General features: G+C 39.9%; 1 protein-coding gene across 1 annotated transcript in view; it reads left to right on the top strand.

Annotated features, from left to right (window-relative positions):
• The window catches only part of LOC120790329 (desmoglein-2-like), a 30,741-nt gene extending 9,541 nt beyond the window's left edge, over positions 1 to 21,200 (top strand). The window contains exons 6-15 of the mRNA XM_040127723.1: positions 1,841 to 1,975; positions 2,193 to 2,378; positions 14,263 to 14,446; positions 14,507 to 14,723; positions 14,837 to 14,979; positions 15,816 to 16,037; positions 17,403 to 17,645; positions 18,964 to 19,094; positions 19,284 to 19,583; positions 20,191 to 21,200. Of these exons, the coding sequence (XP_039983657.1) occupies positions 1,841 to 1,975; positions 2,193 to 2,378; positions 14,263 to 14,446; positions 14,507 to 14,723; positions 14,837 to 14,979; positions 15,816 to 16,037; positions 17,403 to 17,645; positions 18,964 to 19,094; positions 19,284 to 19,583; positions 20,191 to 21,105 (2,676 nt within the window). The 3' untranslated portion in view covers positions 21,106 to 21,200. The remainder of the gene's footprint in view (positions 1 to 1,840; positions 1,976 to 2,192; positions 2,379 to 14,262; positions 14,447 to 14,506; positions 14,724 to 14,836; positions 14,980 to 15,815; positions 16,038 to 17,402; positions 17,646 to 18,963; positions 19,095 to 19,283; positions 19,584 to 20,190) is intronic.
• The last annotated feature ends 3,442 nt before the right edge of the window (positions 21,201 to 24,642 follow it).

A 24,642-nucleotide genomic window follows, 5' to 3' on the forward strand; every position in this document is an offset into this window, starting at 1 on the left:
TCTGCCAGCAAAAAAACACGTTTTCCCCGGGCAACGGAAAGCATTATAGCATTTTGTGTGTGTGCATGTGTACATGTGGCATGTTGGCGTGTGTATACGTGCTGATCTGGTTTTAGTTTGGTAGGTTTTTGCTATAAATAACTGATTTCATTCAAAATATGGATTTTTATTTTTAGATATTTTTCATGTTATTTGCATGCAAAATAGGTCCACCTAACCAGCGGACTAAAAATTCAACCCATGGCAACACTTCCCAAGTAGTCCAATTCCATGGAAAAACTGCGGACACAGCAACCCTGCTCTCAGCTGCACTTCATACATTATTATTATACTGAAGTGGGTCTAACCTGTTCTTTCCAACTAAACCTTGCTCCTTTCGTCATGTTCTTTTCCTGTCACCATATGTTGTCCAAGCTCCTACAGCTGTAGCAGTAAAGTGCCTACAGTAGATAGGTCCAGGATTATATTGTTGGTGGTGTGTTCATTGGTCCACTGCTGGTGTGTAAAGTCACCAGGAAGATGATTTGGGTGTGCAGGCAGAGAAATTTGCAGTGCAGCCATCCAAAGAAAGGACATTTGGATTATGTCATTGTTTGCAAAACAAAATCTATGTCATTTCTTCTCCCCTTTTTTGTAAAATGAAATATAGAGATTTAGTTTTATATGTTTTTTTTTTAATCTCCATAATAGTCACCTTTTTTTTGTCACTGATATTGTATGGAGTTAGTAATAATTAGACATTGGTAATTAGTAATAGATAGTTATTGTTTAATAACATTATTTCTTCACAATTTTCGTTTACGAATTTAAACCTAGGAAATAGCAACGAAAAACTGTCAAAAAAATCAATGCAGTATTAAGGCAACATTAATTTAAGAGATAATTTTTGGGGGAACTACTGAAATTCCAGATAAAATGTTTGCCTCTTACTGCTGCACAAGGCTTACAATTTTTCCATTACAGTATAATTTGCTTTACTTGAAGTTCACTTTGAAATATCTTTAAAGAAACTGTTATCTACTTACTGTCGCTGTATATCTGGAAACGAAGTTTGATCCAAAGAGTCTTAAAAAATTGCAAAAAAAATACTGCTTTTTTCCCCAATTTCAAAAAAACAGCAGTTCATAATTTCCATCCCTTATTCGATTATCCTTTTGTGGTTAGGAATTGCAGCAAGCTTGCTGACTCAAATAGGTTTAAAAAAAATTACTGATGTAGATATTTATATTTGATATTCAGCAAACTCATTAAGATCGCACTTAGAATGATAATGGCTGCAGCATTTAACATAAATTGTAGCATTCTTGTTTCTGCATATATACACTACACGCACTTGTCTGATACATTCCCCACTAAACTGAGCAGTAAACAAAACATTGTTATGGGGATTTTTAAGAATACCCTAAAGGATGTAAAATTTTCATTTGCGGAGACTTCGTCAAATACAACACTATTTGTATATATGTAAATAAATTGACTTGAAAACCAATTGTTAAACTGATTGTTCCCTAAATACTTTAACATAAGTGTCTCCGAATGAAATATAATATTGCATGAGTTCAGACCAAGCACTTAGTTTGTGCATGGCCCACATACATTACACTACCTCACATAATACTTAAAGGTAATGTCAATTTTGTACATGGCCTCATCATCCTCTTGGAATTTGCAATTTCACCGAAACATAAAGTAAGGTCCTGTGTCCCGACTGTAGTTCAGAATGACACTGATAAATTCATTAGCTATGAATCCTATAATTTCTGGAGATTATTGCAATGAAGTGCAACCTGTGATACAACTCTGCCTCTGTAAGTAATTTATGACTGTCTTATTATTACAGAAAGAAGATCACTACACTCTGATGGTGAAAGGTCAAGACCTAAATGGCAAACCAGGGGGAAACATTGGAACCAGCACTGTTACCATTAAGGTCCGAGATGTGAATGACAACCTTCCCACTCTGGAAAAAGAAGAGGTAGTTTTCTTTCTCACACTCTTCTATATCAATGTGTTATTAGTTGGTGCAAGAAGAAATTGTTTCTTTGAGGGAGTTTTTTCTTTTGATGAGAAACAGAAAAGAAATGTGGATGTTCATATCACAGAGGACATATTAAAGTCAAAGAAACTCTATTAAGCAAATACTGCTAAAATAAACCCTGTTACTTTCATCTCCTGATGTGTTTTACTTGCAGTATGAGGGCAGCATTGAGGAGAACACACAGGGTGTGGAAGTGATGAGAATCAAAGCAGAGGACCTGGACCAGGTTGGCACAGACAACTGGGAAGCTGTGTTTGATATTGTCAAAGGCAACGAGGCTGGGTACTTCAGCATTAGAACAGACCCCAACACCAACGAGGGCATCCTAATGCTCGACAAGGTACTGTAATTTTGATTTATACAGAAATATATATTTCAGAATCCCAGTATTTTATGGGATATTTGTGGTCAATGCAATGATGATACTCCATACACAAAGAATCAAAGAAATTAACTTGAAAGAAGTAGGTTAAGTGGGTTTAATAAGGGCGGATTTAATAAGTCCCATTAGTTTGCAATATATTTAAGGTGAATTGCAATGCAAAATCATTACATTAACCAACTAACTGTCATAATCCAGCAGTATTTAAAAACAAATAATTGTCTGAAAGCCCAGGAGGTTCCCTCCTCCCCTCAATTAGTTGAATCATCCATCAATCCATTCTCTGCCTCCTATCCAGCTCCCGATCATGGTTAAAGCAGGCTAAGCAAGGTATCCCATACATATACACTGCAAAATCTTCCAGGTCCTACCGGTGGACTCCAAGGTATTCTCAGGGCAAATGGGATATGTAATCCCTCCAGAGTGTCTGCACCATGGTTTCCTCCCAGTCGTACTTTCCCAGAAAACTTCCACAGGGAGGCATCAGGGAGATATCCACATGAGATGCCCGAACATCCTAAAATGAGTCTTTTCAGCACCGAGGGGCAGTGGTTCTTTCTGGATGTCTGAGCTTCTCATCCTATTTCTATATTCTAGCTCAGCCACCTTTTGAAAGAAACTTGTTTGTGCTGCTTGTATCTGTGATCTAATTGATGTAGTCATTACTCAAAACCCATGACCATAGGTGAGGGTTGGAATGAGATAGAGCAGTAAATCAAGAGCTTTTCATTCAGGCTCAGATTTCTCTTCAACATGACAGCCCTCAGCTTCAACATTACTGTTGACAGTTGATTTCACACTTCATTGTATACTCGTGAAAAAGGCCCCAAGATACTTGAACTTGTTCACTTGAGGCAGTGATTCACACTCAATCAAAGGGAGCACTTTCACACTTGCACAGTACTGAGGCTCCTACTGAACACCTTGCTAACTTGACTGTGCCTCAAGATTCTGTCCTTGAAAAATGCAAACAGAATCTGTGATAAGAAAAAATCCTGGTTGAGACAGGTGCCAAAGAAAGCACTTGACTTCCTGCCAAGAATGTTGACAGGACTCTTACTGCGGTTATACAATACTGAATGGCTTTTTTTTAATGGCCTAGGTACCCCATACGCCTGATGTACCTCCCAGGAGATACCAGTGGGCAAACAGTCATAGCAAAGCAAGCTTTGTTTATATGGCGTATATCATCCCAGGAGAGATTTAACTTGGTTCACTTAAAATAAAACATGTATGTAAAGTATATATACATAAAGTACACTATAGAGTATATACTATACATATACACATGAATGGAAACCATAGAAGCAACAACTAGAGAAACCCTATCCCTGTCCCCAACCAGGCCATCATAAATGAAATTTCTAAGGCCAAAATGAACCATAAAAATAAACTGGAACAAGAATTCACAAATATGAACACCAAGCAAGTCTTTCAGTGAGTCAGGACTCTCACTGGCAACCAAGCAGATCACCTGTGTACCTGACGCCATCACCTTTGCAAATAAGCCCAATAATCGGCAGTGTGACAGCCTCTTGGATTCCTCGCCCTTTCGTGAGCTGGACTACGAGTCCCTCCTAACTGGGCAGGATGTCTATCTCCAACTTAACAGGTGTAAACCAAATAAGGCTCCTGGGCCAGATGGAATCCCAGATCGGGTCCTGAAAATCTCTGCCCTGGAACTAACACCCATCGCTCACTCTCGCCTCCTCAGATCATTCTGTACTTCAACAATCCTGGTTATATTGATGACATCAATTGTTTTCCCTGTTCCTAAAATCCATCCCCATCAGAACTAAACCATTATAGGTCTGTAGCTCTTACGGCTGTAATAATGAAATGCTTTGAGAGACTGGTCTAAATCCTCATCCTTCCATACTTTTTACCATTCTTGGATCCCCACCAACTTGGATTTAAGCAAAGAAGAGGCACAGATGATGCAGTGACCTGTCTCCTGCACTGTCTGTTACAACACCTGGACACCCCCAGAAACTATGTCAGACTTCTCTTTATTGATTTTAGCTCCGCATTTTAACACAACCTGCACCATCAGGTAATCAAGAAACTACAGCACCTACAAGTTCTACCTCCACTAATCCACTGGATTCATAACTTCCTTTACAACAAACTACAAGGAGTGAGGGTTGACAATTCACTGTCCACCATTATTCTCGATGCACCCAAAAGGGGTACTCAGTCCATTTCTTTACACACTCTACACAAAGGACTGTAAAAGTCCATCCACCTTTACCCTCTATTTCAGATATGCACATGACATTGCCATCCTCGCACTGCTCAATAATAACAACAATGACTCTCTCTCTGCCTATCAACATTCCATATCCTATTTTAGAACATAATGTGATGATAACTTTCTCTTTTAGATGTCTCTTGACATCTAAAAAAACTAAAGAACTGCTTTTTGGCCCCTCAAAACACCCACTCAATCCGGTCTCACCATCAAAGGAGAGAAGGTAGAAGTGATGGTGTCTTGCAGATACCTTGGTATTAAACTGGACAAAAACCTCAGCTTCAATCACCATACCATGGACATTTACAAGTGTTGTCATTGTCAGAGACTTACAGCCATCCATAAACTAAAGCACCTGTCTGTCCAACCCCATCTTCTTCTTCCCCCATGCCGTAGCATAATTGAGCAAGTTCTTCTGTATGTAGTGGACATTAGCCAAAGACATCATTAAGTAGGTCAACATACGGACACTCAAAGTTTATGGACTAAACAGGGCTTCTCCTTACTGCCCTCAAAATACCCTTTGGACAGGAAGCATAAACAAAGGAGCAGTATCCAAAAACAGACCAGCTTTTAGCATGTCAGAAAGGTCTATGAACAGTTCTTCGGTCAAAAGGACACAAGGCAAATAGGATTAAACAAGCGAAACCTCCACGGAGTGGAACGGAGTTCGTCCCTCCAAAATAGAACTCATCTTTGATTGATATTTGACTGATATATTGACATGAAGAAAAAAAATTATAATTATCATTAAGGTGTGAGCCCTTCTTCCTTTTCAGCATATCTGAAATAATATGGAAATAATTGGCCAACTGTTCTGTAACCCAAGTAATATTACTCAGTAAACATTTTGTGCAATTTAGTTAAATCCCCAGATTTTTATCTTATAACATGGTCAAAATGTGTAACGTAAAGTTCAACACAATAACAACTATGTGACCATACTGCCAGCATCCTCCTTACAAGGTAACAGGCTTTAAACACTCACAATGGTGTCTTAATTTTTAGTGTTAGGAACCATTTTGTTATGTTATCCAGTCATTTAACCACAGTACTTGCAGTATGACCACTTGCAGTATAATTAAGTTTTGATTAATGTACTCATGTGAAATACATGTTTGTATTAATAACACCGTTAGATTTGTATATAATTTCATGTTAATGTTTTAATGAGTCAAGGTGGAAGGCGGATGTGTGATTATTATGAGTAAAATTTAGATTAAAAATTCAAAGTTTCCATAGAAAATTACTCGCTTCTCCTGTTAAAACAAAGTGAGAAGATGAGTACCACCCCTAAGACGCGTGCCCAGGCCTCAAGAATAAAAACAGCTGGATTTCTTTGCGATTTGCTTTTTACAATTTGCGTTTTCGCATTTTTGTGTTTTTGCAATTTGCGGGTGCGACCATGGCTCCGGAGATATAGCGGGTCTTCCACTAACCAGAAGGTCGGTGGTTTGATCGCTCCAATCTGCATGTTGTAGTGTCTTTTGGCAAATTACAGAATCCCAAAATTCCCCAAATGTATCATCGGGGTGTGTGAATGTGTGTTTGTGTGTGTGTGTGTGTGTGTGTGTGTGTGTGTGTGTGTGTGTGTAGAAAGCGCTGGATGTATAGAAAAAAAAAGCAGCGTATGAATGTGTGTGTGAATGAGTGAATTTGGCACGTATTGTTGAGCGCTTTGAGTGGTTGATAAGACTAGAAAAGCGCTTTGTAAGTGCATTCACCATTCACCATTGTGCCGCTCTTGGTTTCTTGCCATTTTTGCCATATTGCACTTTATTTCCTTTATGTGATGCTCCTGTGTTGTTCTGTTGTTGTGTCTCATGTTCTTTCTTTGCCACGTGTTTCTTAAGGTGATTTTAATCAATGTGCACAATCTGTAGCTCCTCTATTTCTTGAGCCAACTCAACAACAAATTAAATGAGAAGAGCAGAAAGTGCCTTAGAATATTTTTATAACTTTTCAATTATTCGCTTTGAACATTTTTAAAGGTTTGTGTTGTTTGGCCAGCGCCAATCCCCTCTAAAGTTATCTGGCTAAAATGAAAAACAATTATTAGAATCATCACTTTTATTCCACCATCAACCTGTCAGGGACATACGCTGGCTGCCCACCTGACCAATAGCCTACTGAGAAATCAACAGCAGTGCCAAAGGAGAGAAGTCTAGTGGTCTAATAAACACTGAAAGAGTGGAGAACATTGGCAGATCCTGTCATCTACCCACAACGCCATAGGGAGAATCAAACCAGAGTCCAGGAAAAGTTAAAGTGAAAAGTTACACCCGCAGCTATCAACTGCTATGGTTCCAGCCAAAAGCCTCCAGATCACCAACTAAACCAGGCAAAGACATCTATTATTTTGCTTATGACTGAGTTGATGTCGAAATATTGGTAACATCTTCCGATCCTTAAAACTTAATTTATAGATGTCCTAGGATCCTTATAGTGTTATAGCCATACCAGCCATAACCTAAACACATTATCTCCCAATTTATCACATTACCCACTCATCATGTCTGGTTAATATTTCTTTTTTCCTCCACTTTGTGTCTTAATTATCAGTCATTGCATTTATCCTGTGTTAGTAGACCATAGTTAATAAATTTTCATTATTTTAAGCCCAGTCATGGCTCTGAGTTCTTTTGAAGAGATTGGAGAGCCATTGAAATGGGAAGTCATGGCTTCTGATATTAGACTGATTAATTTAATTAATTTCATTATTTAATTAGATGTGTGGCCTACGAGTCCTTATATTTCATAATTCTCTATTAAATGAGTTCAGAGTACATGTATGATGCCATCTGTTTTTTTTTTTTTTCAATTTTCGTAAATTCACCAATAAGAACAAACTCTTAAAGATAACTTCACCTCATCCCTGATCTACAAAGCACTCACAATCACACATGACACAGACCACCCACTCTACCAGCGCTTTAACCCCCCTACCTTCTGACCATAGGTATAGACTACCCATGTTTGGAAAGGCCCATATTAGCATGAGTTTTGTCCTTAACGCCATACCAGCTTTAAATTACTAACCCCCTCCTAAGTTACGAGAAATCCAGCCTGCTGTGTGTAGAGTGTCAATTTATGTTAAGTGTTCCTGTTAACCCTGTATTTTGTATAACTCTGTATAAGTCTGTTGTAGTGAAACAAAAGGCCACACTTTAGATATAAATTTAAATCTGCACTTCTTGTAGGGCACCACCTTATAATTTTTTAAAAGGAAAATGGACAAAACCAAATAATTAGTTTTATAATCAGAACTAAATAAGCTCTCAGTGTAGCGATCTCATGTTTTTGCCTTAAAACAACAAATAAGGTTATTTTTTGTAACATCTATAAGTAACTGAATAAATGCAGCATTAGTAATGAACATAGAGCAATGGAATGAGAATCAAACAGATGAATAAAATGGATCTTTGAGGGATAAAATTAACTGATCCCTTAGTTTTGCAATAGTGAAATAAAGTGTGTGAATTGGAATTCTCAGAGATAACGCTAGGGGAATGAATAATTTCTAGGGAATAAAAATTAATAATTTAGAGCACTATCCAACACCAACTCTAGGTAGCAGAAGTAAAGTTTAGATTACTCTGTGACGTCGGATCAAAGCTGGCCCCTTTTATTTGGATCTAAAGTGGTTGACTGCTGACTCCACTCGCAGCTTCCCAGCCATTTGGTGCTGTCTGAGACGCAGTGGTTGTCAGGCAACAAGTGTGTGGAAGCGGGGCTGCTCAGCATATGACCTTGTTCCAGCTAGTGGAACAGATGTTAAGGCTGAGGATGGCTCTTTGCCAAAGAGGCAGAAGTTCTGGAAGATGCCGTCTCTCTGGTGCTTCCGTGGTCCTTTGAAGTTGGTGTCAAATAAACTCTGATAGTTTCACTTTCCTTAACTAGACTTGTTAAATAGTCCTGACAGTAATTTCACTGGCTGGGCAACAAAACTTTAAAAATACTATCCGGCAAGATTGACTAAAGTACAAAAATAGACAATAAAACTAGTACTGCAAAATGTGCCCAGGAAATTTCTCCTGAGTTTAGGGTGCGGTTCTTTTTATCACATGGATATTTGTGCTGAGTTGTAACTTTCCTCCGATGACGATCTGCTTCTTTGGTTGTAGAGACCAGGGAAGGAGGAGCTGATTTTGAAATTACTTAATAAGGGAGATTTATTAAATTAAAGTTTAAAGTAAAGTAAATTAAAGTAAAGTAATTAAAGTTTTACGCACAGAGATCACACACTTCAGCTTTTACTATGGTGAATCAATAATGATAAACATAAATTGTATAGTGTATTACATAGAATATGAAGAAAAGCATATAATAACAATTACAGTGCAGTAGGGAGTGAGACTCTGGTAACCAAAATGCAAGAAGACTCAAACGCACGACTCAGGACATAGTTTAGGGTTCCACAAGAAGCAAAGTCTTTGCTTGGAAAAAAGGTCAGTATACAGGCAGGCAGAACAGGGCAAGTATACAAATCCACAAAGGCGAGGTAAACAACCATGCCAAGACTAGACAATGAACAAACAAAAACCAGGAACACTAACACTAGGAGAAAACTGGAAGGCTTGTCAGAAGGAACAAAGACGAACTGGCACAGAGGGAAGGGAGTACAGAGAACAAATACACTGGTAGAGGGGAGACAATAGGCCACAGACAACACAAATCAAGGGAGGGGCACACAATCACTATTGCGGGAAACACACAAGGGCAGGTAGTGGTGATTTTAAACAAGAGGAAGAGTTAGTGACACCAAAATAAAACAGGAAACACTACAAAAAATGACAAAACTAATGACAATAAGTCTTTAGGAAATCCATGCAGACGGAACAGATGGGACTGCATGATCGGCTGAGGGCAGTTAAGGCAGAGGATTAAATGCACCATCTCAGAAAATCGATCTACCACCATGAGAATGGTGGTGTTACCTTTTGAAGGTGGAAGTCCAGTGATAAAGTCAAATAATGTCAGACCAGGAGTGATAGGGAACAGCCAAAGGGCTTTCTCAGACCTCTTACTCCATGCATGGCCACCAGAAACGTTGCTTGATAACAAAGGTGGTTCGCCCTATACCAGGATGGCAGGAGAAGAGGGAGGAGTGGACAAACAACAGGTTTGGAGGGCAACCGTCTTCTGCAGGAGTGTTAGCATTGGTCTGCTTGAGTCTCTTCTCTATTCGCCATGTAACTGACTCCTCCACCACAGAGGAGGGGGGCAAAATGTAAGAGGGGAGCTTCCAGAAGGAGTAGGAGTCAAACTGGTGGGACAGAGCATCAGATTCAATGTTCTTGGAGCCTGGGCGGTAAAAAAGAGTAAAGCTAAATCTGCTGAAAAAGAGGGCCCACCTTGCTTGTCGTTTAGCTACCCGGATGTACTCCAGGTTCATGTGGTTAGTCCAAACTAAGAATGGTTGTTCTGCTCCCTCCAACCAGTGCCTCCACTCCTCCAGTGCCACTTTGACTGCCCACCGTCTCTTTTACCCACATCATAGTTCCTCTACGCGGGAGATAGCTTCCTGGACAGGAAGGTGCAGGGATGAAACTTGTTATCCTGTGGGGAACGTTGAGAAATAACAGCCCCGAAGCCTACATCCGAAGCATCCACCTCCACAATGAACTGGAGATGAGGGTCAGGGAGAGTGACAATGGGGGTGAAGGTAAAACTTGTCCTAAGTTTTTTTAAAGGCCTGATCTCCTTGGGAGGACCACTGAAACTGGACATGAGAGGAGGTTTGGGTTTGCAAGCTAGCAGTGACAGAACTGAACAGAATTTTCTTATGAAACATCTGAAAAGTTGGAAAAACCTAGGAAATGTTGGAGCTGCTTTCTGCTAGTGGGGGTTGGAGACAATGATGCCTAGGAAAAAAACTGATGAGATGTGAATCTCACACTCTTCAGCTTTGATGAAGAGCTCATGATCTAGCTGTTGCAGGACTTGTCCGACATGCTGTGTGTGGGCTTGCTCATCCAGAGAGAAGATGAGGATATCATCCAGGTAAAGAAGACAGACATCATTCACTGATGCCTGAAACACAGCTTTGGCATTAGTTACTCCAAACTGCATCACAAGATACTTGTAATGGCCACGGGGAGTGTTAAAAGCTGTCTTCCATTCATCCTCCTCCCTAATCCTCACAAAGTGATAGGCATTTCTAAGGTCTATCTTGGAGAAGATCTTAGTACCTTGTAACTGCACAAAAGCAGAGGAAATTAAAGGGAATGAGTACCTGTTTTTGATGGAGATGTAATTGAAGCCACGATAGCTGAGGCAGGGGCGGAGTAATTTCTCTTTTTTGTCTATGAAGAAAAATCCAGCTCCAGTGGGTGAGGAGGATGGACGGATAATCCCACTTTTCAGTGAGGCAGAAATGTATTTGTCCTTAGCCTCCCTTTATGGAGCGGACCAAAGAGTTGAGGCTTTTTTTGGGGTGGAGACGTACCAAGAAGTAGCTCAATGGCACAATTGTACTCATGGTGAGTAGGTAGGGAGGTGGTACGAGACTTGCTGAACACCTCTCTGAGATCATGATAACAAAAGAAAAGATTGAAACAAAAGGAAAGAGTTTATTGACACCAAAATAAAACAGGAAACACAACAACAAATGACAAAACTCAGAAAAACATGACCTTAGGAGCAGAGCGGGACATGATGGAGATTATTTAGAATGGTATAAGACAAGTTAGTTATCAAAATTATCTTCAGTGCTGTTAATAGAGGAACTAGGGTTGCATTAAGTTTTAAATTTCATAACTCAGTCATTTTACATCATAGAAACAACAATTGCTGAGTAATTAACTGATTTCCGAAAAGTTAAACAAGTCCTGTAAGTTTCAGACATGTTTTTTAAACAAAGTGTAAGTAGCAGCATATGTCCGTAAAGCATGCAGCTATAATTTACGACGAGAGAGAGGAAAAGACTGCTGAGCAGTTATGTGTTTGATTCTGATTTTCTTCTTTATGGAACAAAATATGGAATATTGAATGCAGACTTTTGTCCTTTGTTCCAAGGAAGACATTTGTATCTTGTCCTTTTTTGTTTTTTAGAGTTCCACAGCTGGCTGACCAGTAGTGTGTCAATGAAAGTTCACATCCTGCTGTTAATTTATTATCAGAGCAAAACGTCAGTTTCTCCAGGTTGAAGATGGTATTGCCAGGTCTATGTCAGGTCTGTATGTTATGTTTGATGCCTTTATTGTAGGGTGAGAAGTTCATCTGGAAAGTCCTGAGAATGTGAAGAGTTTACTATAAAAAGGTTACAAGGTCACATAGTGGGTCCAGAAAGTCTGCGGAACCTTAATTAAAACCCACCATTTGTCTCCTAGTGGTGTTTATGATGGAAGGGAGGGGTGTCCTAATGACATTGTATGTCCTAATTGTTTGTGTCGTGTATGCATCTATTGTGGAAAAGAATTTTCTCCTTGAGGAAAAATTATTTATCTATCTATCTATCTATCTATCTATCTATCTATCTATCTATCTATCTATCTATCTATCTATCTATCTATCTATCTATCCATACACACAAATTCAGAACAGGAAGCTTTTCAGTCTGACAGTCTGGAATCCAAAAATCAACAGTTGCTTCACCAACTTGATTTAACCCAGGGCCTGAGCCAGAAGACCTAAGAGTTCTGATAGAGTCATATTGAACAAGTAGGTAAGAGGAGTAGGTAAGGTACTGTCGAGCAAGGCCACTGGGACTTTATAGAAATGGAGTACATTATGCAGACATCTGAGAACAAGTATGATTGATTTACAGATTTTCATCTGCCTTCTCATAGTCCACAAAACACATGTAGACCAGATGGGCAAACTCTCATGACCCCTCCAGTAGCCTTGTAAGGGTAAACAGCTGCCCCACTGTTCCACAACCAGGATAGAATCCACATCACTCCTTCTGATTCTGCGGTTTAACAATACATAGGGCAGCATAGGATTTACCAGGACGTCTGACTATTGTGTTTCCCTGATATTTGGAGATCACCCTCAGAGCCCTCAGTACCCTGTGTTAAAGATAGGAACTTCTGCCCTGCTCTGCCACGGGCACTGTGCCTGATCTCCATGTGACTTTGAATAGACATGCCTCATAATATCCAGAGCCATCAACATCTCAGGGTGGATTTCATCCAGCCCTGGTGCCTTGCCAATGCAAAGCTTTAGGACTACCTCAGTGAACTCTGCCAGAGAAATGGATAAGGCTCCTCTCAAGCCTTCCAGCTCTGCCTCCCCTGTAGAGGATAGAGGGGTTCAAGGGTTCCTCCAAGTTTTACTTCCGACAGTATCCTCAGTATGTGTCAGTAGTCTCTTCCTTGCTGAAAACAGCCTAGACTGAGCCCTGCGTCCCCCTCGTGGGTTGTCTTGACAGTTTCCAAGAACCTCTCTGAGACCAACCTAAAGTCCTTCTTCATGGCCTCCCTAAACTCCTCCCACAAACAAGGTTTAGTTTCCACAACTACAGAAGCTGCAGTTCGTCTGTCCTCCTGATAATTCTTCTGGAGCTTGGCCTCAGCCTGATGCTCCCGGTTAACCCAGATGTGTCTGGCAACCTTACTACCAGTTGTTAATCAGTTGACATCTCTGCTCCTCTTCTTACCAGAGTGCTCAAGACATACATTGCAGGTATGATGAAACTATTACAAAGTCAATCATCAACCGTTTGTATAAGGTGTTCTGGTACCAGGTACAGTTATGGACCATCTATTGTTCGAATATTGCTTTTGTTATGGCCATTCCATGAAAAACACAAAGTCCATCAACAAGATACCAAGTTAACATCAGGCAGGCTAGCCCTCTCAATCAACCACCTCCAGGTTTCAACTATATCTACCTCCTATACTAGCTCGGGGTCCTTCACTACCAGAGAAGGGATGTTTCACAGCCCTAGAGCCAGGTTTCGTAGCCTAACAAGCAGCATAACAAGGCCACCCAATTGGGTATGTAACTGAGCCTTACATCCAGCCTTGCAAGTGGTGGGCCCAGAAGGCAGCAGCCTCATGTCATACCTTTGGAATGAGACTGACTAGAACCCATGGCTATAGGCCCAGTCACCAGAGGCTTGAGCCTGGTCTCTGTATTCCATGTGTGGTAGGTTTTTGGAAACACTTTTTGTCTGACCCCTCATCTGGGACTTTCCTTGAGTGACCCAAACAGGAGCTATTGCCCCTGAGAAACTAGCTCCGAGGATCATGAGTGGATGCAAACCCTTCCACCACACTAAGGTAGCCATTCTCTGTAGGCAATTTATTCATTTATTTATTTACAAAAATGTATGCCTGATCTTAAAATAGTTTAGCAGTCTACCCTCAACACTAACCACTAACCTCAAACACTAACTGTAACACTAACCTCAAATCAAGTTTTTATCTCATCTACTGATCAACTTTTATGTGCAGAACATGTGATTTGAATGTGAAATGACTCAGCCAGATACATTATCTTAATTATTGTATGTACACAAAACACAGCATCTGCATTTCACTCCTCATTTTACTCAGTTTAGTGAGCCTGTATTGACAAATGTTAATAACTGTTTTGTTATACTAATAAAGTATTTTCTTTGTGTATGTGTGTGCCATTTCCCAGGCTGTGAATTATGAGGATGTCAAAGACCTTGAACTAGGACTAACTGTGAGAAACAAGGCTCCACCATTTGATGGATCGGTGGTAAATGCTGGAGCTGGTATAGGTTTTGCAGGTGGAGCAGGTGGAGCAGGTGGAGAAGGTGGAGCAGGTGGAGCAGGGGGTACAGGGGGGGCAGGGGGAACAAGTGGAACAAGTGGAACAAGTGGAACAAGTGGATCAATTAGTGCAAGTGGTGCTGGTGCAGGAGTTGGATCTGGAGGATCATCATGGCAAAGTGGGACATATTTTAAAACCTATCCAATCAAAGTCAATGTGAAGAACCAGCCTGAAGGGCCACGTTTTGACCCCAAAGTCAAAGCCATTCCCATCTCAGAGGGTGGCCACTCCATCAACATTAAAGATGTTATTGCCCGCTACCCTGCAATAGATGGAGACACTGGGAAACCAGCTGAGAATGTCAGGTCAATGCATACACAAACACATACACATGAAAGCCTCTACAGTTAAAACTATAATGTAAGCTTCATTTTCTACACTCAATAATAATAACTGACACAGTACATTTCTTCTGTAGGTATGCCAAGGGCTCAGACCCTGACAACTGGCTAACCATCGACCCAAAGACAGCTGAGATCAAACTGAACAAGATGCCTGACAGAGAATCTCCATTCCTTGTTAATGGGACATATATTGCCAAAGTACTCTGCATTACAGAAGGTACACTCTTCCAATATATATCTGCTGCAGCTCCAGATGTTTTACATGTAAGACTAGTACTCTTAGTTAAACGTAGATGAGGAAAGGCACTACACACAAAGCTCTAAACTCTACCAGCAGCTTTTACAAGGTTAAAGTGTTTACCCCATACATACCACAACATGAAAGTCATAGATGAAACAAAAACTCTGAGAATTTTTGCTAATCACACAGCCTTGCCTATAGTGGAGCTGAAATGTAAAGTATGCTTTGAGGATGGCTCCAGAGAAAAGACCAAAGAGTCCTTAAAATCACAAATGATTATCCTTTCTGGAACATAGACAAATATTTCATTCAAATTTTTGGTGTTCACATTTTCATCCAGAAGTAAGATTAGGATACATCCTTTGGGGGCCATCAACATCCAGAGCAAATTAAATAGAAATTCAGGTGTCTGTTTTCAGTTTCTTGTGTAAAAAGTTGACAATTTGACCTGCGAGAGGTGAGGAAAAATGGACCATCTCCTGCAGGTCATGAATGTACTGGATATATAGTAAATAGGAAAATGCAAGCTGTAACATGAACACATATCCAGTAAGTTGCTAGCTAGCTACATTTAACGTCTGTACAGCCTGCACAAAAACTAAAGAAATCAAATTCACAAGAATCAAGCAGAGAAAAAAATCTGCATCTTCTTCAAACTGAACACATCATTAGCAGGGCAACCAATTGTGTACAGTTGTTGTCAAGCAGCATGGAGAGTGAAGCGTTTGTTTCTGAACTTGTCTCTGAGGCAAGGAAAGATAATTTAAGAAAATGTTGAATGATCGGTTCTTATTTGTGTTTTTCTAACAAAGACATGCCTGCAGAAACAGCCACCGGCACTGTGGCCATCCAGGTGGAAGATTTTAATGACCACTGCCCCACCCTGACCAGTAACATCCAGACTATGTGTGCTATGGATGATGCTGTTATTGTGAACGCTAAAGATGAGGATGCATTTCCTAACGGACCTCCTTTTGACTTTGTCATTGTCCCAGAAGGAACTGAGGGCAAGTGGCAAGTGGAGCATCTTAATGGTGAGGAGAATACTGCCATAATCCAGATGTGGGAGACATGCAAGCGTTAAGCAGCTTGAGATCATGAAAGTATAGATGAGTGACAAAAGTAGGTCTGTTTAAAAGGGACACAGCTGATTTGTTCAGTTGTACTGATAGTATTTAATGTGATTGCAAGGTATTGTAGTGTGTGTTATTTTTTTTATTAATTCAGTTTTCTACCTTGGCTTGAGACCATCCTTTACTTGTTTGTAACACATTGGGGGGGGGCAGACTGGGGCACACACTTAAAGAAGAGGGCACATTTAAAAAACAAGTATAAGTAAAGAAGTATTGCTTCAAGGCAATAATAAACTGTACATTATTAATAGTTAACATGTCTCCATTATTGCCTTCACTTATTCATTATTAACTGAAGTGACCACCACCATGTCTAAACATTAGTTTAGACATTTGGGTACATTTCTGGGTACCTATATTTGATTTGATGAACCAGAGGAAGTTGTATTTGGAGTCTGCTTAAATGAAAAATGTCCTGACAGCTCTGATGGACCACAGGTTCCTAAGGATGGATGCTGTATTATTCCAGATGATTTAAGAGGAACTATGAACTCAGAGTATGCAGTGCATTTGCTTCTTTTGTGGCAAACATGACAGTCTTTAAATTTGAAACAGTCTTTAAATTTGCATCAACAGTGATGAATATTCTGTCCGGATCTCCTGTTTGTTGATCACTGATGCCACTGTACAGCTCTCATAGGCACACTGCTACAGTAACAACAGTGGTGAACTCCCTCAGGAGATAGTATGGCCGACGCTTCATGATGGGGGGGGGCAGTAGATAAGAGTGGGGGGGGGGGCAGTACTCAACAAGTAGAGAAGAGTGTTCACAATCACAGAATTCGTGCACCTTTCTTTGTGGATATAAAATAATTAAAGTGTGATTAGGTAAAGTCAGACGTGCTCTGTTGCACCTGTCACTAAACCCAGCAGTGAAGTCATGGGGCCCTGAAGTACACCTGTACATCACTGCAGCAAGGTGAGAATTTGAACCACCGGAGGTCAACAAAGATGGCATTTTCAGGGGGTGTAAAGTTATTCTTTGAAACTTGCTCTAAGTTTTAAATTCTAATGTATAAACTGTGGAAAAGCAGGAATCATTTAGATTTTATTAGACAGTACAGTACCGAAAGAGACAAATGGGGAAAGAAGGGAATGACAGGAAACAAAAGTCCTGAACTTGAGCGGACTGTGGAATGTACTGAATGCATTTTAGACAGGTGGACTTCCAGAATGTACAGAACCTTTTGCTCTGTTACCCAGTACCTTTAGAGTAAACCATATTGATTTTCTACACATTTCTTATGTTTGACTTGTTGCCGGCAGACACTGCAGCTATCCTGAGGGCCCTGGTGTCCCCATGGCCTGGTTTCTATGAGGTGGAGTTTGTGGTGAGGGACGAGCAGGGAGATGCCTGTCCAGAACCACAGAAAATGAGAGTCCAAGTTTGTACCTGTGAGGATGGAGTAGTGTGTGGGAAAAAAGGCACCAATGGTCAGCCCAACAAAAGAGCAGAGTTAGGTCCTGCAGGCATTGGACTGTTATTCCTGGGCCTTCTACTGTTGGCGCGTAAGTTTGATGTGATGCTCATTCTGAGAAGAGTTGTGTGATAAAACACTGAACACTTTCACTGTGCTCAAGACAATGTGAAGACAGGCTGAGTTGCGTTTATGTCCAGTTTATGTCCAGTTTAGGCCATTGATTTATTAGCTCTTGTGTTACACTAGAGCTAATAATTAAAAACCAAGACCAAAATTACATCATAGACAGTGTACATGTCTTTTCAAATGTAACATAATACTTCCTTATTCTCTTTACAGAGATGACGGCTGGTACTTTTAAATACTAAATAACTTTAGTTCAATTGAGACTACTACATGCTATATACACTTTCTTAGTCAAAGTAATAATGACCAATTTCACCAAATGTTCTCCATCAGAACATTCAGCAGTTTTATTCGCTAACATCTCAACTTACTTGTGTTTTTAATTTGCACCATGAAATTCATTAGCTTGACCTACTTCTTCTTTAACAGCATGGCGGACTACCCAACGTAAAAGGTGATTGCCGCCACCTACTGTACCAGAGTGTGTAGCATCATGGCTTTCTAAAGAATACTATACAAATAACTAAAGCCATTTGAACATGTAATTGTTTGGCCCCTGTCTCAAACAGACAAGTTCACAAAATCTTGAGACGGAGGGCTAAAAATAATTTCAGAAAATAATAATAATTAATTAAATAAATACTATTATTAATTAGGGGCGCTGAGATTAAATTTAGGCTGCTTGAACATCCATAGAAATAGTCTAAAATCATCAGTGGTACTGCTGTAACATGAATTTCCCCTCTCAGGATCAATAATAACGTTTGGTCTTCTCTTACCTTATTTTATCTAGCACTGACACAATTATTTTTCAGATGTTAAATGTCCTGCTCAGTACATACACTGGTTACAATTTTTTAATGAGCAAATTTAAGGGACCCTCGTCATAAATGTTCATGTTATGTGTGCATGTTAAAAAATGAATATTGGACTAATTTCTATTATCTGCTTTTTTTTACTCCTAAATATTCATATCATTATTGGTGATATCAGTAAAGGTGTGTTTCAATTGCAGGACCTTTCCTTTTTGAGGAACTCAGTTCCCCTGCCTGCGTTTCCAACAGAGAAACCAGGGTTGAAAGATTCAGGAATTTGGGGTGGGGTTTGCAGCACTGATCATGAGTTGCCTATTACAAGAGAGGACATAACCTCATTATACTGTGCCAGGCAAACTGAAACTACACCTCCTTTTTTGTAGGACCACAGAGAATCACTGCAGTCCCCACAAAACACTTTGGCAGCCATTACGTTAAATTAAAAGTTTGTCTTTGTTTTTACAGTCATTCCTCTGTTGCTGCTCTTCTGCCAATGGGGGGGGGCTGCGGGTCTGTCAGGGGGCTTTACTGAAATACCTTTCGACACCAAATCACACCTCATTAACTACCGCACTGAGGGCCAAGGAGAGAACACGGTAAAACCAATATATTGACCTTTGAAACACTAAATCAATGACTGGTGAGGACAGGAATATTGGCATACACACGCTCATTTGCTATTGAGATCATGTCTGCTTGAAAGATGCATTAAGTGATTTTTGGCCACTAGGCAGCAAAATAACTGCTGGATCTGTTCTAACATTCGGATCCTTGGGCTATTATAGGAAGTGCCACTGCTGAACATGCCAGCACAAATGGATGGAGATATGGCAAATGTGGTTATCGGCATGGCTAGCAAAACTTCAGCAATGGCGCAGTCAGTCACTTCCATTGATGGGATAAACAGGGCCATCTATCAAGGAGGTTTTGGAAGTGACCATATGAAAGGAACATGGGGGATGATGAACCAGCAAATCGGCAGTGGCTTCTACTCTGAGTTTGAAGGCAGAGAATCGGGAGGAGGTGGCGGAATTTATGATGGCATGGCTCTGCCAGACCACTTCCTTGGACAATACTACACTCAGGTGAGGAATCAATTAAATATTTTTACCTTTTATTTTCTGTAAACCACAGTAGGCTTTTGTTGTCCTGTACATAATGATGTTGATGGTTTTCAAATGTTGGGAAAACATATCAAACTGCATAAAAGACGTACAGATGGAAAGACTCAACTGCAAATTTCTTTGCCTTAACATTTCACCAAAAAATAACTGTGTGCTTATCCTTGTCCTGTCACTTAACGCAAAGGTTTTTTTTAAAGTTCGACCTTAACTCGTAAGAACTTATTTTAAAGAGCTGTTTAAATCACTAACCCGCTGTGTTAATAGACATAGCAACAGTTTATGAACACAAACTTAAAAATCTTTGAAGAACATGTCCAAGAACAAGCGTGGTGACACGCTTGTTGTACTTTAGGATGTTAATATGTGAACATTTCTACTGATTAATTACATTTTTTTTATTAGAATTTTATTATTCTAATATGTGATTACTAAATATTACATTATATATTACTACATCTGTTAAAAGACAAATTATACCACAATTTGTATCACATTTGACAGAACATGATTGTGCTCACTCAACAAAAAAGTAACCTTGGTAATGACTTCTTTTTTCTCTGTTTAACAGAAGGTGACAAATGGAAACAAGAATCTTGGAGTGAAGGACAGTCTGTTGGTTTATGACTATGAAGGTCAGGGTTCTACTGCTGGTTCAGTGGGCGGCTACAGCCTCCTGGAGTCTGACAACGACCTACAGTTCCTCAATGACCTCGGACCAAAGTTTAAAACCCTGGCTGAGGTGTGTGGAGGCAAGACAATCCCAACTGAAGTCAAACAAGTGTGCACTCCTCTGCCCAGTGCCTCCACTCAGACCTCAGTATCAACTTTCAGGACTGCCCCACAGCTGCCCCCTCCACCCAAGCTGCAGCCAACAAGCCCCAAAACAGAGCAGGTTGTGCTCAGGGAGACATCTGAGCGTTCTCAGATGGTGAAGGAAAGCATGGCCACCGTGAGGGGAGGGATAGCAAATCAAGGCCAGATGGTCCTGCTACAGCAGCAGCAGCCTGTGTACTACACCACCACCCCTGTGCTGCAGCCGATGCACTACGTAGTCCAGCCACAGGTTCATAACACCATGCTGCTGGCTGAGGCACCGGCCACCAACCTGCAGGGCATGGTACTGGTTAACGGCACCCAGATTGGACCTGCCAAAGGAATGGTTATTCAGGGGCAGACAGTGGTGTCTAGCGAACAATACCAGGGCCCCAACATGGTGCTGGTAGAGAAGAGTGGGGACCAGGAGGGCAATTACAATCTGACCCACACTGAAAACTTCTCTGGCTCCCAGACCATGATGGTCGTGGAGGGCACGGTCCCTGTAGGGCCAATGAAAGTGCTGAAAGGGAGCCAGACCTGCCTCGCTCAGGGAGGTACCCTACAGGCAGGAGGGCCATCGGGATCTCAGAGTCCTGGTGGTCGGAGGGCCAACAAACAGTGGAGGGCAGCAGGTCCAGGAGACAGGAGGTCTGTCCAAGAAGAGTGATGTCTCTGGTTCTCAAAGAGTCCTCTACAGCAATGTACATTTACAGTGTACTAATAAAACTAAAGGTTTCTTTGCCATTCTTTTTTTTGGTAAAAACTACGCATCCAGAGACACCTTTTGGTCCCCCATTATTAGTTACTTGATATCTTAACAGAAAATTCTGAGTGTTTACATTTTGTTCCTATTATAGCCAACAGGCAGGCAAAAATTTCACAAGCCATTCATACCGAATGAGTTGTCCCTGCCCCTGCCTGGTGCCAGGTCCAACAGATGCAGCCTCAGCCTCAGCAGCCCTGTCTCCTCATCCCCATACCCCTACCAATGAACCAGCCCTACTCCCAACTAAAGAAGGAGTTGAGCCACATTATGTTAAATGACATGGCAGTTGGCATAAATGCAGAGGGTCCATTGGAATTGCTTTTTTTATTATAATTAAATCCTACAATTATAACATGTCAAACACAATCAGTTATTATTCGACAAAATGATCATTATATAAGACAAAAACAGCCTATAATCTTTTGGATGCTGGCTAGTTTGAAGCATTGAGTGACTGAGTCTGTATTAAATGAAAGCCAATGTTAAAATAATACCTTTAAGTCATGTTGTCAAGGTACTGTATCTATCCATGGCTTTGATGCAGACTGAAATATGGTCATTTACTGAAATGTAGTGGTGGTGATATGAAACTTCATGTTATTTCGGTCAACATTCTGCAGGATTCGGTGCTGTTTAATATTTCCCGTGTTGCATGCAGTTAATTTTGGTTATAATGTTATTACAAATGGTATTATACGATATATTTTCATATTACAGTGTTAAATTTTCAGGGTTGGCATGGCCTCTGGTGGTGGGGTCCAATGTGAGATCTTTTCATAGGTCTTAAAATCTCTGGTGGCACTCCTGGGTGGAGGGTGTGGTACAAGCAGTTTGACTAGGAATGCCGCTACATGTAACTGCATGTTCATACTACAGCTTCTGCTTGCCAAACATATGCACTTAAGCAACCTCTGTTAGAGCACTATTTCAAAGACAGGCAACAACCAACAACCAACCCATGCCTTTTGATTAAAAAAAAAAAAAAAGACACATCATTAAGATACATTTATATTCACAGTGTTCTGGAAAAAAATATTTTTGCAATCCAGATTTTTGATCCAAACACATAGTAGTCATAACTTTACAGTAAAGTATTTTATTCGTATATAATGACCAGGGGGTCAAAGTTTTAATTTATTCTGATAAATATAAAGCACAGCTGAATACAGCCTCAGCTGTGATTTATGTTTACTGCTAGGTAACTAAGCTACGTTAGCATTCCAACATGCTAAACTATGATGGTGACCAAGATAAACATACCACCATGTTAGTATTGTCATTGTGAGCATGTTAGCATGCGGATGTTAGCATTTAGCTCAAAACACTGCTACGTCTAAGTACAGCCTTACTATTAGCTGTCTGAAGGCACCTTTAGTCACGTTCTTAATCATTACCATAATTATCATAGTATTTATAATATGGAAAATAATCATCTTACCTATTTGAATGACAACTTACGTTCAACCTTGATTCATGTAAGTATTACAAGATTCCTGTCAACATGATGGGTTCTGGTTTTGTTGCTAGTATCAGAATTCTATTCCATCTGAATATTATGTGTGTTTGTAAAGGGCATGGGATGAGCCAGACAGGTGAAGGGGATGTTGCTTAGATTGGACTGCGGGTTTCGAGGGGTAATTATGTATGTTATTTCAGATACAGTATCTCTGTTGTATTATAATGTAAAGTCCTGTGCAGATTTCTTTCTTGCATGTGACTCCACCATTAAGCAATCTGTAACTTACAGAGATGTTTATCTTGTGTACAGAAATGGATGCATTTTATTGTATTTTTTTGTCCGTGTACCATCTGTATGATAAGGTAAGGTGTTTTCCAGACAGAAAACTTTCAAAGACTTTCCGTGGATGTTTTGGATGATCAAGAAATGTTCAAATGTGTCACTATACAGAAGGTTGATGAAATGTTTCTTACAGCTTTTTTCCATCCTTGGGATTAGTCAAACAGGTTGCAATCAGATTCTGTAACTGCTGTAGGGCAAAACAGACTTCTCCTCATTAACTGATTAAACCACAACTTTGCACAATTAACCTGACCAGCTCTTGAAGTGTTTCAGATGTGTAAATTTTAATGTGCATCTAATGGCCATGGAGAAAACATCCACTACATCATGGTGGAGAAAATTAGTGTGAAAATACAGTGGAACATATCCACTTACTACAGGACAACACCACCTAAACAAAAACAAAGAAAAGAGACCAAAACCAGATTACCAAGCACAATCAGGTGAACAACCCACTGCAGAGACTATTTTTTAATTCATAATTACAAAGAAAGTGGTGTTTGTAACCCTGTCAAGCTAAGCCTATTAGAAATAATTCTATTAAAGTAGAATATCTTATGTTCAATAAAATAAAAATAAAAACCTGTAAACATCAATTTCTGTTCATTTGCACTTTGGTTTCTAGTGACCCAGCTTGATCTAAAAATACTACATCTACTTTTCCTCTTATATTTATAAGATTTGAATCAACATTCAATGATAAAAAAGGGTTGGCACCGGTCAGTGTCAAGGTGTTATGACTTTTGTGTTTTGGTCAAAAACTTAAAATGGCAAATGATGCTATGTTTACACCAGTTCAAACTCCAACATTAAATCAGTTGTGCTATTTAACTCTTTTATGAACAGAAAACAGACAAAATGTTGCACTATTCTTTGGTTTACTTTTTTCTAGTGTGTGTACATTTTCATGATTATAAATGGTAAAACATGGGTTTGATTTATTACTGTGCAGATAGTTGCTTATGTGCTTGAATACATTTGACATAATGTCATAATGTTTGTCTCAGGGATGTCTAATGGAAAGCATTTATCTCATCCTTGTGTCCTTTAATAAACTATCTTGTATAAAACAACTTTTGACATGTTGATGAAGGACACAAGTCAAGTTTCCATCCAAATGTAGTGCAAATTTTTAGCCGAATTTCCAGAAAATGGTGAAAATTAAAATACGAGTGAAATCATGTTTCCATTCACTGTTGTGTGAATATGAGTTGACTGGTTTGGATTGGTAAACAGCTGATGGAGCTAATTCTGCTGTTGGTGCCATTAAACCATTGCAGAAGAGCTACACTGTTCATTTTTAATTTCTGCTTACTGCATAGTTTGAAAATACCCATAAGTAAACCTAAGCTCTTTATTAAACTGATTGAAAAGCCTTTAGCATATGGTCATCTGTGTGAGCACTGACCTAACACTAATTACTGGTTTGAAATCTGGATAAAATGACTGCTTCATTACTGAGTTGATTTTATTGTGAGTTATACACTCTGCACGTATAGTAAACAATTATTTATGAATGATTCATCTCTTTGCAGGCTGTATATTGCGAACTTAATCACTTAAATCACTTGAGGAAAAACCCGTCAGGATGCTTCCCATTCTTACAAGTTCCCTCAATCAATCAAGACAGGAAATTC

The sequence above is a fragment of the Xiphias gladius genome, chromosome 6 (assembly GCF_016859285.1).
Source record: "Xiphias gladius isolate SHS-SW01 ecotype Sanya breed wild chromosome 6, ASM1685928v1, whole genome shotgun sequence".
Taxonomy (NCBI): domain Eukaryota; kingdom Metazoa; phylum Chordata; class Actinopteri; order Istiophoriformes; family Xiphiidae; genus Xiphias; species Xiphias gladius.